Source organism: Cynara cardunculus (assembly GCF_001531365.2).
Source record: "Cynara cardunculus var. scolymus isolate 2C chromosome LG 3, CcrdV1, whole genome shotgun sequence".
Lineage (NCBI taxonomy): Eukaryota > Viridiplantae > Streptophyta > Magnoliopsida > Asterales > Asteraceae > Cynara > Cynara cardunculus.
The window spans coordinates 7,162,916-7,178,967 of NC_037530.1; the positions used below are offsets into that span (position 1 = coordinate 7,162,916).

A 16,052-nucleotide genomic window follows, 5' to 3' on the forward strand; every position below is an offset into this window, starting at 1 on the left:
CCTTTTCTAATTTAAAGTATCAGGTACCCAACAAATCTTGAATTGATTGTGAAACAAATTTGAACATCGTGTCACAATTTTCCAACTACATGCAAGCATAATGACAAAGAAGTGATTTGTGGGCAGAAGGGAAGGAAGGAAAACCGAGTTGAATAATTTGGAGGCCAAACATCAATGATTCCATGACTTTTGGGAAACCAGAAAAGTATTTCCCCTCATCGGGAGGTTTTGAGAGTATAAAATGCCTACATATCATATTAATAATTAGATGGAAAACACAATACGTGGAGGACATGACATATCTATCATATTACAGGAGATGAAGAAGATGTGCTATTTCTCTTCATGAACTTCTAAATTACAGAATTAAACCATTCAGTACGATGGGTATTCAACCTTTCAAAAGGGGTCATACTCTCAACAAAATCCACAGTAATGGTGCCTAATGCAGTGGAGCATCCTTCCTTAATTCAGAAAGGTCTTAGGATGAACTGCTACTATTTCTCCAAAATCAATGAATACTAGATTGTAAGATCTCCATCAGTAGGGATATCTGCATTACAAACAAGGGGCCTCTGTGCACAAAGTGCATGCCATTTCAAGGTTCAAAGATCTAAAATGTGCAACCATACATTTGCAAGCACCAAAGTAATTTTGAGGACTGTGCACTATCTTACTGCTCATAAATTTGATGCAAAAATACGGCAAGGCATTACTTCCATAAAACTCTGTTGAAAAATGCCCAATAAGAATATAACTCTGGAGGCAATAGGATATTGCTCAAACATGGCCAATGCATGAATGTATGATGGAAATGGTCAGACATCCATAAACATACAGGAAACTTGTGAATAGAAACTCAATACAACAATTTGATTCAGAAAAATCAGTAGCTATGGTAATAAACTAACACAAAACACTCCCTTAGGAACCACATGTGAGGAGGCAATTCAGTCTTTCAGACCTAACTCGGCGGCTGAGGCTAGCAGAGGGGTTCAAGCCTGTTTACCACGGATTTGAACTTGAACCTATTGTGCATTTAAGCAAAGTCTCCCTTTTGCCAACTGAGCTACACCCCCGAGGGCTGTGTTGTCAGCTATTATATCCAAGTTTACTAAAGCCAGCCAAAAACTTTTCTAGTATATGAGAACTAGTTGTTCACATCGAATGGCATGTTTGACTTGCCATAATACGAAACTGAAAATATTTCATTTGATTTCATCATTACAATATATACGCATACGGTGCCAATACATTAGAAAACAATCACCTCATTGATTCAAGTAAATTAATCCATTTAGCCATGGGATTTACACATGATTCAAGGGATTTATAAATCGGTAAAGGGATCCCCTGATTAGGAAGAAGATTTGCATTAGGATTGATAGGAATAACCAATGGTTTATAATCTGAAAGACATGCCTCTTCTATGATATCAAGGGCATATTTCTTTTGAGAGATAGCAACACCTAACTTTGATCGAGTTATCTTAATCCCCAAAAAATAACGAATATGACCTAAGCCCTTAGTTTGAAATGTTGGAATAGGTATTCCTTCAATACCTTGTCCCTTCACACTCAGCAGTCAGCACCTCTAATCACGATATCATCACCAAAGACCACAGATAGATATACGTGGGAAAATGTAAAAATATAAATGATTATGTATTTAATGTAGGAGTAATGGGAGCCGATTATAATCCCATAAATTAGTGATTGTAGGCAATCCCATAAAATCAGGGATTCATAGAATAGTTTCCTTTTCTTTCCCTTTGCCTTCCGTATTTATATTGTATGCTTTCTATCAAGAATGAAGAAGAAATACAGCAGAATTCCTATATTTGTTATGGTATCAGATCTATCGAAGCTTTGGAAGCCTTTTTAGCCTTCATAAACCTTCTTTGAAAATTTCATAGGCGTTCATTGCCTCCTTCCTCTGATTCCTTTTTTTGTGGCCTTCATTGCCAACAATTCCTAACCCAGCACCGAAAGAATGACAGAACCCAAATCAGAATCTGCCATAACCCGTGTTTCTCAACCACGAGATTTACAGCACATCCATGCATCATACAAATTAGATGGAAAGAACTATCTCAAATGGTCCCAATAGTTCGAACCATCCTGAAAGGGAAGGGAAAAATCAGTCATCTCACCGGAACAACACCCAAGCGAGAAGATCCCAAGTTTGAAGCATGGGATGAAGAAGATTCCATGATCATGGCGTGGTTATGGAGTTCTATGATTCCGGAAATAAGTGACACTATGATGTTCATGGCTAATGCCAAAGCGATCTAGGATGCAATTCAGCAAACGTACTCTAAAGCAAAAGATACAGCTCAAGTTTATGAAGTGAAAGTCAAGACTATGGCAGCAAAACAAGGAAGCAAAACAGTAACCGAGTATGCCAATCAACTAAATCATTGTGGCAAGAACTCGATCATTATAGGGTAATCAAGACCAATTGCTCTGAAGATGCAGCGATACTCAAGGACTTCATTGAACAAGACAGAGTTTATGACTTTCTTGTAGGTTTAAACTCTAACTTTGATCAAGTGAGGATTCAAATCTTTGGAAAATTTGAAGTACCTTGCTTTAATGAAGTGGCGGCTATTGTTAGAAGTGAGGAGAGCTGGAAAACCTTAATGCTTGAGACCCCTCCAATGAATGGCTCGGCAATGATGGCCGAAAATGTCAAGATAAGGAGGGAAAATAGAACCAAATACGAATCTGGATCCGGGAAAGGTGATCAACTCAGGACTAAAAATCGAGATGGGTTATGGTGCACTTATTGCAAAAAGGCACGTCACACCAACGAGAAATGTTGGAACTTACATGGCAAACCTCCAAGCCAAGAGTGGGGGCAAAAAAGTGCAACGACTAGAGAAAAAGGACAAGCCCATGTCGCAATCGACCCAACCCCAAAAGAAGTCAAACAAAAGCCAGCAAACCTTAATCAAGAGGAAGTGGAAAAGCTCAGGTCATTTTTCAGCACTCTGGAAAAACCTTGTTTTTTAACCTATTCAGGTGAGCATCCTTTTTCATTTGGATTTAAAGTCTCAAGTTCAACCCTAAAATACTCAATGGATCATTGATTCAGGAGCAACTGGCCATATGACTCACTCTTCCAAACACTTCTCCACATACTCACCTTGTCCAAGAACAAGAAAAATGTCACTGCTGATGGAACTCAAACCACCGTAGCCGGTATAGGAGATATCCAACTCAGCTCATCCATTCTTTTAAAAAATGTTCTTCATGGCGTAAATTTGTCCACTAATTTGATTTCCGTAAAGAAACTAGCACAAGATTTACCTTGTCAAGTGGTATTTTGTGACGAATATTGTTTGTTTCAAGATAAGGATTCGGGGAAGACGATTGGACTTGCTAAGGAAAAGGATGATCTATATTGTCTTAAGATGCCAAAAAGTACCAGATTATCTCACTCTCTCATATCAGAATTTGTTCTTTCCCAATAAAGAAAAAATCATACTTCATCATTGTCGTTCAGGCCATCCCTCAATTAGTTATTTTTCCTTATTTGTTTAAAACAATCGATGTTGAAAGCCTTCATTATGTGGTATGTGAGCTTGCTAAATACAAGCATATCCCTTTTCCTATCAGTGACAAAAGAAGCAACTCCCCCTTTTATCTTATTCACACTGATATTTGGGGTCCATCTAATATTTCCAATGTGTCAGGTGCAAGATGGTTTGTGACCTTTATTGATGATTGGACACGGGTTACTTGGGTGTTCTTATTAAAACATAAGTCTGATGTTAATACTATTCTCCCTAATTTCATTTCGATGGTAAAAAATCAATTTGGAGTAAAAGTTCAAAAAATAAGATTCGATAATGCTCAAGACTTTTTCAATCAAACTCACACCTCCTATTTTCAAAAAGAGGGAATAATTCAAGAATCTTCATGTGTTAAAACACCTCAACAGAACGGAGTCGCAGAGAAGAAAAATGGGCATTTATTAGATCGAACAGAGTGGCAGGAGGAAATCTATACAGATGTTCCACCTAGTTATGGAAAAGGAACAAAACCCAATACAGTGTGTATCAATACGGCTTAAAACAATCTCCTCGAGCATGGTTTGGAAGATTTACCAGGGCTATGTTAACTTTGGGATATAAACAAAGTCAATGGGTACTAGAGCAGAAACCCTAATTTCTACAGTCGTTCAACCTTCTCTTCCTAACTCTAATTTCTACAGCCAAACCTACCCAATCCTCTGAGTCGTACTCTATTCTTCACCAGCCAAAACCTTGTCTGACGTGTCAACCATAAGTTCTCCCACTGTCGATAAGAATGTGTCTTATGCTGCCACTCACAACCCTACCTCGGAATCCCACTCCATTCAAATCACTACCATTAAGTTGAATGGAGAGAACTTCTTGCACTGGTTCAATTTTTGTTGGGGTGTTTTGTTTGTTTATCTGTCTGTCTAATTGTTGCTAATTTTTGTCTTGGTTTCAATTTTTAGCATTGCATTTCTTTTTTTCCAGGAGCTTCCTCTTTTTTCTATTTCAATTCTTTTAGCAAGCCTTATCTTTTCTTTACGGACACTTTGCACAAACTGAGGATCTTCAAGAAAACAGTCGCTCTACTCTTTCGAGGTAGAGGTCAAGTCTGCGTACATCCCACCCCCCCTATTCCCTACCTCCATATAGGACATATTAGGTTTGTTTGGTTTGGTTATTTTGGGTGGCTAACTTGGACCCTGAACTAAACTTCTCCTATCTTTTTGAATTTGAAAGTGATATCACATATAAAAGTTCACATAAGAAACACAATAAAGATAAGCCAAACAAACAAGCCCTCCAAGCTTTTTCTTCTTCCCGGGCTGCAGCCAAAAGCCATAAACATGAATGATAAACCCCAGCTCAAAAAACAATACAAGCACCTAACACGTCTGCTTAGCCAATAATCTTAACCATCATATAGGCTAAAAATAATATAAGTTAATGCAACATAAAACAAATGTCACTATTCAGAGCATAGAGCATATTATTTGCAGCCTTTATATAGCCCCCTTCCCAAACACACATACTTCTAGCATAATACATCATGAAACAGTCATATAGGAAAGAAAGAGAAGCAACATGTGAATTTGTAACTTACAAGTTCTTGACTAACCCTTGTAAGAAAGATTTTGTCATACCTTCCATTGTTTCATTATAATATGCTTAGCGGAAAACCATCCCTGCAAATTCCAAAATCAACTCAACAACTTAATAACTGCTTTTGACATGAGCAAATAGATGTTCAAGCATTAAGATACGTTGTCCTCCAGCATGGATCATGTGGAATTCTTTTATATCACTTGTATCAAAAAAGGGAGGTACAAAGGCTATATATACCCAAAGAATCCAAGGAGAAAAGGAAAGGATTCCTAACCTATAAAAAAACATTCACAACAGCTAATTACAAGGAGATATTACCCTAATCTCCTATTCCTATTTTACGAGGATATCGAGTATCTTTAAGGATATTGAGTATCTTTAAGGATATTGAATATTTCTACACCCCCCTCAAGTTGGGGTATATATATTGATCATTCCCAACTTTAAGCATAGATTTTCAGATACAGGCCTTTGAAGAGCTTTAGTAAGGAAATTTGCAATTTGTTGTTGTGACAGCGTGTATTGAATACTATAACTTTGGCTTCAATTTTCTTGCTTATGAAACGTCGATCAATCTCGATATGATTTGCAATTCTTATAGCTACCTCGTTGTCACATGAGAGTTTGATTGACTCTGAAGTCTCAACTTTGAGTTCATTAAGAAGTTTCTTAAGCTACATCGCTTCGCATATTTTGTGTTCCATTGCCCTATATTCAGCTTTTGGACTACTTCTTGCAACAACAGATTGTTTCTTACTTCTCCATGTGACTAGATTGCCCCATACAAAAGTACAATAGCCTGAAGTACCTACATCAGTCATCAGTGAATACTTTTATACCTCTATCTAAACCTTTGGTAAAAGCAATCCGTTTGCCAGGTGTCCCTTTGAGACACCTTAGAATTCGATATGCCACCTCCATGTGTTCCTCTGTGGGATTGTCCATAAATTGGCTTACAATGCTCACCTGAACCCCTATATCGGGTCTTGTGTATGAAAGGAAGATAATTTTTCCCACTAGCCTTTGGTACCTTCCTTTGTCTACCAGAATGTTGTGTTGCTTGGATCTTACCTTGTTGTGTGGATCTATTGGCGTGTCAGTTAGTTTACATCGAAGCATGCATGTTTCTTTTAGGAGATCTAGGACATACTTCCTTTGAGAGATGAAGATTCCTTTTCTTGATCTAGCAACTTCCATTCCAAGGAAATACTTTAAATTTCCAAGATCTTTAATCTCGCATTCCCTTGACCATAGGGTTTTGAGACCGCCAACTTCTATGTGTCCTTGCCAAGGTTGTATCATCAACATAGACAATAAGGGCAGTTACCTTTCGATCAGAGGTGTGCTTGACAAGGAGTCTGTGGTGTGTTCCACTTGGCATTGAGTGTATCCCATTCTTTTGAGAACTTCAGAAAACCTATCGAACCAAGCCGTGGGGATTGTTTTAAGCCATACAGTGGCTTTCTAAGTTTGCATACCTTGCCTTGATTTTCCTGAGAGTTGAATAATGGTGGAATGTCCATGAAAACTTCTTCAAGATGGCCATTGAGGAAAACGTTTTTTACATAGAGTTGGTGAAGCGACCAATCTAGGTTTATAGCAATAGATAACAAGACTTTGATGGTGTTCAATCGGGCAACTGTTGCAAATGTTTCTTGCTAGTCTATCTCGTATGATTAAGTAAATCTTTAGCTACCAATCGTGCCTTGTATCTCTCAATTGTGCAATCAGATTTTTACCTCACTGAGAAGATCCATTTGCAACCTATTGTCCTCTTTCCTTGTGGAAGGTCTGTAATCTCCCATGTTTGGTTCTTCTCCAACGCCTTGATTTCTTTAAATGTTGTGGTCTTCCATGCTGGGATTTGTAAGGCCTCGTGAATAGAGGTGGAACCTTAGTTTCATCCAATCTCAACACAAGGAACGATAATTTGGTGATAATCCCTTGTATGATATTAAAATTCTTTATTGGATGTGAATACATCTCTGAACCCCGTTTCTTAGAGCAATAGAAAGATCTAGATTATCAGCATTAGTAGGCTCACTAGCAAGCATACCTTGAGATTCAGGATTTGGAATTGGTTGAGACTCTCGTGGCACTACTGAGATTGTACGGCAGTGCTTCCTTTTTTTGTTGGTGTAGACAAGGGTTTCCTTTTGAGGGTTGAGGTGTGTATTTCCTATTGGTGTCATAGGATTGATTGAAGGATCAGTTGAAGGCTGGTTGAGGTTAGTTTGGAACGGTAGTTTCTGGCACATGTGGGAGAGATTTGATCTTCTTTGGTTTTGGAAGAGATTGGAGGAAGGGATTGGATTAGGTCGGTGTGAATAACTTCACTCATGAGTGGGTGTCCAATCATATTCCCCCCTGAACATCCATGTAGTACGGTTTATTTTCGAATAATGTGACATCCATGGAGGTGAAATACTTTTGTTCAAAAGGTAAGTAACATTTATACCCTTTTTTGTTTCAAATCATCAAACAACTGTGGGTTTCCGGTCATGTGATCTGATGCAACGGAATCCACAATCCAGTTTTGAGATGATTCATTGAAGACAGTAAAGTCTGCTGGTTGAATTCCAGATTGAGCAATTTTTCTTGACCTTCGGATGGAAGAGATTAGAGAAGATGCCATAGTTGTTGTTCGGATACGTGCTGGTTGTTGTACCGAGCTAAACATCTTTTGAAGCATCTCCATTTGTTCTTTGTTGAATGGAGAAGTCTCAGCCTACGGAAGATTAGTTGCAAACACAATGTTTCCACGACTGTCAATGCCATTAGTTTCTCGTTTAGGCTTCCAATCAGCTGGATTTCCATGTATTCTCCGACAGTTATCCCGGATATGTTCGGGTTTGTTGTAGTGGTCACACCAGGGCCTTCCACTTTTGGGCATGCTTTCATTTGATGATGAGTGATGCCCTTCTGGATGTGAATTTGAGTGCTAATATGAGAATCCTCGTGCAGCAAGGGCAAGTCGATCAACTTGTAAGGTTGAAGGGACTGTCCCTTTCTTCTATCCTGACCTCAGAAAACACTTCCCTTATTGGGGGTAGTGGTTTGATTCCTAGAATTCGTCCTCGGACTTCATCCAAGTCCTTGTTGAGTCCCATAAGGAATTTGAATATTCTTCTCATCTTTAGCATTTCCTGAATTATAGCTTGATATGCAGTGCATTTCCATTCATAAAGAGTCGTTACCAATGCCTAGTCAATAAGTTGTAATAGGCAGTGACAGATAACTCTCCTTGACCTAAATCATGGAGTGTGCTTTCTATGGCAAATAATTCTGCAGTGTTGTCGTTACTGGAATACGTATCTCGGACAACCTCCCATATCTCTTGAGCCGTAGAGATGAGAGGAAAATTCTCCCCTATTTCTAGGGTCTAGAGTTAATCAGCCATGCCATCACCATGTTGTTTTCTGATTTCCAGTTTTTGATATTTATGAGCAGGAACAGCCCCTGTGAGGTGATCTTCCTTTCCTTGAACACATATGTATAGCATGACCAATTGAGACCATTGATCGAAATTGTGGCCATTTAATTTATGACCAGTAATCGAAAGGAAACTCTTAGGGGGTGTTTGGTTCGTAGAATGGAATTCGATGGAATTGCAATTCATCAAATGATTTTGACTTTGAAGGAATGGAATGGAATTTGACCATGCCTTGTGATTGCGTTTGGTTGCTTGGAATTGGAATGAAATTCTTAACGGATTGGAATTTTTTTGTTTGGTTCACGGAATTCAACTTTGGAATCGGAATTAAATATCAACAAATGACCTTTTATGATTTTTGAATAACGGAATTGGACTAGTGATATCGATAGCTAGTTATCTTGAATTGATTCCTTGATTACATATGTTGTCTATCGATCTCGTATAGATGGATAAATTATGAGAGAGAGAGAGAGAGCGAGAGCGTACCAGATGGAGATCGAACCAGAGATCAATTAGATGAGATGGTAGACGCAATGTTGAATGAATTTGGATTAGTGAAGGAATTTGTCGGAAATGAATTGAAATCCAAGGGTATTGCCGTGGAATGTAAAATCCATGAGTGAAGGAATTTATTGGAATTGAAAGGATTCCATCGTTTTTATTCCATGAACCAAACATTGTATTTGGAATTTGGTCAAAGGATTTGGCCATTCCAATTCCTTTCAATTCCATCCAAATCCGTGAACCAAACAGCCCCTTAGAGTTCCAAGAGGATTTTGGTGAGAAGTTTTTGAATTGGAGATGACTTCCGAGTGGGTTTGGGAAGAGGATAATGTGCTAGTCATAGTGAGATTGAGGAAGCTGAAAGGACAGCTACAGTAAGGGGACTTTGGAGCTTACCGTCGTTGCTTGATCGTTGTTGTGATTGAAACACAGCAGCAAGAGGAGAGTAGTCTAGGATAGATGATGCTCTCATACCATGTTGAATTCTTTTATTTCACTTGTATCAAAAGAGGGAGGTACAAAGGCTATATATACAAAGAATCCGAGAAGAAAAGGAAAGGATTCCTAACCTATAAAAAAAGATATTCACAACAACTAATTACAAGGAGATATTAGCCTAATCTCCATTTCCTATTTTACAAGGACAACAAGTATCTTTAAGGATACTGAATATTTCTATAGATCATCCTACTGACAATGTTGACCTTCAAAGCCAACGGGTATGATGATGGTCAACTTGGATGTTCCACATTATAAGTAAAATATGATCTCTATCTTACTTACATGTCCTCTTACAATATATTTATGGTTGGTGGATTGATGTCTACTGCAATATAATTGCCAACAGGATATAGGATATTCAGGGGTAACCAGAAGATAAGAATGGCATTCGCATCAAGCTATATTTGAATTGAGTGGTATATGTCACATTAGTCACACAAAAAAAAAAGAGTGTGAACAAGTTTTGAGAATTCAAGTATCTCTCCTTCTGAGGTTACCTTGTATCATCTATACTCAGGGTATCATGTGACATCCTAATGTAGATATCCAGAGCAACTAAACTTGAGACTAAAAGAGATATTCCCTACATGTTCATGGGTGCACCAAGAGTAAGTTCTTCTCTGGCCTTCATCTCCTTTTTTTAAATAGCTCCAAATTGAGACTTTATTATATTAGTAATGGCTATAGTGTTGTTTCATTCCAGCTGCACAGATGATACACTCAAATTGGTTAATTTAGAAGAAGGAAAAAAAACAACAAAAAGCTCTCTCAAATGATGCTTACTGTTGCTAGTTCCTAAAGAACCAGCAAACTGCTTGCAAGCGCTTGTGTTCAAGGAAGAGGAACTATTGACAAGGTCAGGTTAAATGGTGATGAAATATAGAGAAGGATGTTCAAACCAGGAGAAAGCATGGAATAGAATCCTATAGATGAGCCCGGAATTTGTTATATTTGGTGTTCAAGGGCATTTACAGTTATGGTTGTGATTGTAATTGAGAACATAGGGCACATATAGATATCTGCATATGGGGTCAACTTTTTGCTGAACGCTATCCTATATCTTTGGATTCACAGGGAGCATTCTCTCGGTTTTAAAGTTTTATCAGTAGACAAGGTTAGATCATCTCATTTACCGACTTGAACTGCTAGTTCATTAACATTGTTATATGTGTCATATACTTTCAATGACTATGATATTTGCCTGCAGGCCGTTCCAGTAAAGGAAAATCTAATGCTTGATGAGGTTACGAAGTGCCATTCAATTAAAAACTATCCCGTGCAGTAACATGATTGGTATATGATAGTAGTAAACAGAAGATACCTCTATTGAGCACTGAGTGAAAAAATAAATCCATTATGATCTTCACGAAGTTCACAGACTCCACAACATGACTGGTTCCCAGTATGATATTGCCCAAAGAAAACCTAAGCATCATCTCCAAAAAAGGACACGCTTCCATTAATCTTTTGTACCAAAAAGGGCTGGTTGACAATATTAAATCTTACACAGTCTTATAAGTTAGGCTCATATAATCTTATTTTACATTGATACTAATGGTAGAAGAGGAGTTTCCTACATTTTTTTATCAAGCTCAGTTAACGATTTAACGTAGAACATTATGGCAAAAGAATACTTGAGAGAAATTTTTGGCAATCGCAATCCTTCGGCAAATGAGAATAAAGGAATACAGAATGCCAAATGAAATTAATACAATATACCTACGTTGTGCCTGAACAAATTAATGCCCGAAGCCCTGCCTCAAAAAAGTTAGGACTTCTATCTGCTGCTTGTTTCAGGGAAGAGCATATCTTGCCACAAACAGCACTGATTATTACAGTGACGGTTTCCATACCTTGCTCATTCTTCTTGCTTATCTGGGATAGTGATATGTACATGTACATCAGTACATGTGTTTAGGAACCTGCTCAGGATCCATAACAGCTATATGTGCATCCTTGGGACCTGTTTGGCCACCAACACTTGGCAACTAGCTATACATCTTTCTGGCATATATTTACCTTGGGTTCTTGCTTTACGGGTATATGATGGCTCTCAACGACAAGGTGATGAAGGAACTAGGATGTGCTAGGACCTCAAAACTTACATTGGTTGGGAAACTCTTAGCTTTGTGCAAACAATTCTGAATTCTGTTCTTCATCTTTGTATCGGATCATGAGTATTACTTGTAGTTGTAGAATGGATGGAGAAGAATAGCTAAGTGTGCTCAGTATAGGAGTACACAGTGATAAAAGACTAGTTTCTTGTTGATGAAAACTTCTAAAGGAATTTTTGTATTCCTTCTAGTTTAAGAACCACTTTCCAATGCGTATCTCAAATCTGGTACATAACCCATAGCCTTTATCTTTTCCCTCAAGTCATCCAACATAAAATATAAATCGTCTTTTTCTGGATGTTCCTGATCTTGTGCATGAAATTTATGGACTCTACCTCTAACAGATATCCAACTATATCCTGGCTCCTTCTTAACACCTCGCTCTTTCATCACATTTCTCAATCCAGGTCCTTGTCTAGAACTCCCTATTTGTGCATATGTATTAGAAAGAAGCACATAAGGAGATGAATCATGTGGATTGATGGAAATTATCTTCCTTGCGGCTATCTCTCCCAACTCAGTATTCCCGTAAACCCTACATGCTCCTAGTAGGTTCTGCCAAATCATTACATTTGGTTCCATAGGCATTTGCTTTATAAACTCGACTGCATCATTTAGGCGGCCAACGCGACCTAACATATCAACAACACAAGCATAATGTTCCATTTGAGGGACCAAACAATAAACTTCTTTCATGCTTTTGAAATAGTGAAGGCCTTCTTCTACCCTACCTCCATGGCTACAAGCAAATAAAACACACAACATTGTCACTGCATTTGCTTCAACACCAAGCTGCTGCATCTTCTTGAATAGCTGGAGGGCATTAACAACATCACCATGCTGTGCATAACCTGATATAATGGCTGTCCATGTAACAACATCAGGGTTGGGTATGGCCTCAAAGACCATCTTTGCTTCACTTATACTGCCACACTTGGCATACATATCAATCAAAGCACTTTCTATGCATCTGTCAGTGTCCCATCCAGCTTTCAATAGAAGCCCATGGAGTTGTTGACCATATTCCAGAAAACAAAGACTGGTACATGCAACAAGAGCGTTAGAGAATGTGAACTGATTGGGTGTAAAACCGTCTTCTCTCATCTGCGAGAAAATGGCCAGTGCTTCCTCCCACTCAAAGCACCGAGAATAAGCATTTATCATGATTGTCCAAGACACTACATCTCTTTCCTCCAGCCTATCAAAAACCTTTTTTACGTCTTCAAGTGACCCACATTTGGAGTATGAATCTATAATTGCATTTTTAACACTCAAGGCCATAGTGTTACATCCGGACTTCAAAAGCATCCCATGAACCTGTCTACCTAACAGCAAACACTTCATAGTCGCAATTGCAGCAAATACACTACAGTAAGTGTAAATATCAGATTTTATATCACGTTGACACATTTTGACATAAAGTTCTAGAACTTCTTGGCTGCAATTACACTGTGCATAACCTGAAATCATCGCATTCCAAGGCATGTTCAGGGGACAACTGATGAAATTCATTTCAAAAACAGATCTAGCATCAGATAGAGCCCCACATTTTGAGTACATATCAATCAGCGCGGTTCCCACAAAAACATCAGACTCCATATCCAATTCCAAAAGACATTTATGAACATGCTTTCCCTTACCAGCATCACACAATTTCCCAGTTGCCTTCAAAACACTGACAAGAGTGTACTTATTTGGGGTAAATCCTGTTTCTATCATTTCAAGAAAATAATCAAACGCCTTTAAGTGGAGGCCATTTTCTGTAAAACCTGAAATCAAAGCATTCCAAGAGACTTCATTGTGTTCTGTCATATTAGTGAAAACTTTCCATGAATCCTTGACCCTTCCCATCTTTGCATACATGTTAAGAAGTGATGTGCTAACACGAACATGTGATGCATATCCTCTTATGATTATCTGGGCATGTACCATTTTTCCCAAATCAAAACAATCAAGACCTATACATAACTGAATAAATGCAGAATATGCAAACACATCAGGAAATATTCCACAATTTTGCATCTTGCAGAAGTATCTGAATGCATCATGAAATAGCCCATTCTCTGTCGAGCCTGTAATCATTACAGTCCAAGAAAACACATTCCTTTCACACATTGTATTAAATACTCCCCGAGCCTCTGTCAAGTTTGAGCACTTTGAGTATGTGTGAGCTACATGATTCAGTAATATCAACAAGTTCTCATCCGAATAATTGGATTTTAATACATAACCATGAACTGCTTTTGCTTCTTTTACTGACCTTTCTCGTGAACATTCATGGAGGAAGTCAACCAATTTCTGGACATGAATTTGTGGGTAGTAACTAGGATTGATGTCAGCAATATCGCTTTGGACTGCCCTAGTTCTACAGGTGCGGAGAGAGCAGAAGGATGTCGAACTTTTAGCCTGCAATAGATATCTCATAACGTTATAAGACGACTATGAAAACCATTTCAAATAAAATTTGTTTGCCACAAAAAGGTGCCTGCATATGATCAGAAGTCCACAGACAGCCTTAATGCTTCATAAGAGTCTCAAAATCATGGAAGAGAGAGGGATTTCTTACTTTGTTATGTGAACCCGGGGCAAATAAGCCAAGCTTAGAAGAGAGCTCAAGACATGTGCTGTTAACTAATAAATTAGTTGCCATTGTAAAAGGTCATATATATCACTGTGCCAAATCTTCAAAACGAGGGAGTATACAATCAAGAATCATCTTCCATATATCTAAATGGGTGTCAGCCAATGTCACTTCAGAAGTAGCTTCATGCTGGAAGGGTAAACGGTAAACCACAGTTAAAGGTAACCTTTGACATTTTTTGGAATAAAATAGCTGCAGTTATACTTGACCTAAGCATTTGCATTTTGGACCATTTATGATTTCACCACTGAATTCCCTAATTTATTGACAAAACAAGTAGTAATGCCTTGTTGGAATGACTACGATGCCAGTTTTATCTATATAGAATGAGGAAGATAGGCTTGACGCACATTCTATGTATCGTCCATGAACTAAAACCATATAGCCTGCATATTCAGTATTTGCTGTGTTCTAAAGTTACAAATGTAGTTCTCCTTGGCTCACACCAACTAATATCAAACTTGGTATATATTCCTGAATATCCATTAAACTTTCGACAATTACACTTAAGTTTACAAAAAGATATTACATATCTTAGCAAAGAGGAGTAACAGAATCAATGTCAAGCAATAGGTTTGACCTCGAAAGAAATATAAAATGCATATCCTTTTCACTAAACCTCATTTGTTCAAATTCAGCAGTACATTATACTCAAGAAGAACGGTAAATGTAAACGCTAGTAATCGTGTGTATAAAAGATCCACCTAAAATCAATATCAGATAACCAACCGAAAAGAGCAGCATGCGGGTTCGTGCCCAAACAAGATATCGTTCAGGCATTTCATCGAACATCTAACTTGCATGTCAAACTGTCACATAGATACTTCATCAAACTAAAAAATAACATCTAAAAGGAAGTATAAATCATGGACTTGTAAACAAGTAGAATCAACAATCTTTTCTTCCAGTTCTTTAACATCAAAAATGCGAAAACAACAATTTCAAGAAGAACAACGAAAGAATCAAAACCTGAACTAAGACAAACAGGAGCATTACCCTGTAACGACATCAAGATAGAGTCAGCAAGAGATAGTTTTGATTGGTTGGAAGGCGCAGACTTGCAGGAGAATGAAGAGAAAAATTATGGAGCAGAAGGGATAGCGGTTTGATTTTGGTGGTGTTTGGGATTGATTATAAAACAGATTTTTAATTTCGGCAGGGTGATAAGCTATTTTCTTTAAGTTTGGATAAGAAAAAAAAAATTTGTTTAGAGGGGTGCCAAACCGGTAATAAGTTTTTTTTTTTTATAAGTTAATCATTACTGACTTATAAAAAACAGATTATTAATAGTTTATAATTTTAACCATGTTTTATTTAACTCCGATTTGATATCACATAAGTTAATAAACATTTTTACAAAAAAAACATAAGTTATTTTAAATAAGCAATTCCAAACACCCCTTAAATGATGTTATCTGGTCGGCGCAATGTTTTTTTTAACTCCCCCTGCTAATCAAAAGGTTGCAAATCGACCTATTTTTGTTAATTCTTTCACATCTATACTATCTTATAAAGCATTTTGCTAAAACTCTTAAAAACTCTTAAAACTCTTAAAAACACTTAAACTCATTCATCCCTAAACGATTTCATCCCTATCCAATTTCATCTCATATCTGAATTCGTGTAACTAACTGCAGATAAACACAATCAAATACAGAATAAACATCTCATTTTAAATATAAAAAATCTAAAATATAATTAGTATAATCATTAAATTCTAACAGAATA

The 16,052-nt window shown here is 37.6% G+C and overlaps 1 protein-coding gene across 1 annotated transcript; it reads right to left on the bottom strand.

The window, feature by feature from the left end:
• Positions 1-4,709: 4,709 nt before the first annotated feature.
• On the bottom strand, positions 4,710-14,107 carry LOC112508702 (pentatricopeptide repeat-containing protein At5g27110-like). The gene is made up of 3 exons (XM_025113410.1): positions 11,293-14,107; positions 10,891-10,994; positions 4,710-5,208 (listed from the first exon to the last, which is right to left on the bottom strand). The coding sequence occupies exon 1, from the start codon at positions 14,105-14,107 to the stop codon at positions 11,876-11,878; it is 2,232 nt and encodes a 743-aa protein (XP_024969178.1). The 3' UTR covers positions 4,710-5,208; positions 10,891-10,994; positions 11,293-11,875.
• Positions 14,108-16,052: the final 1,945 nt, after the last annotated feature.

Coding starts and splice junctions, on each gene's coding strand:
- LOC112508702 (XM_025113410.1), bottom strand. CDS start 14,107: ATGAGATATCTATTGCAGGCTAAAAGTTCGACATCCTTCTGCTCTCTC.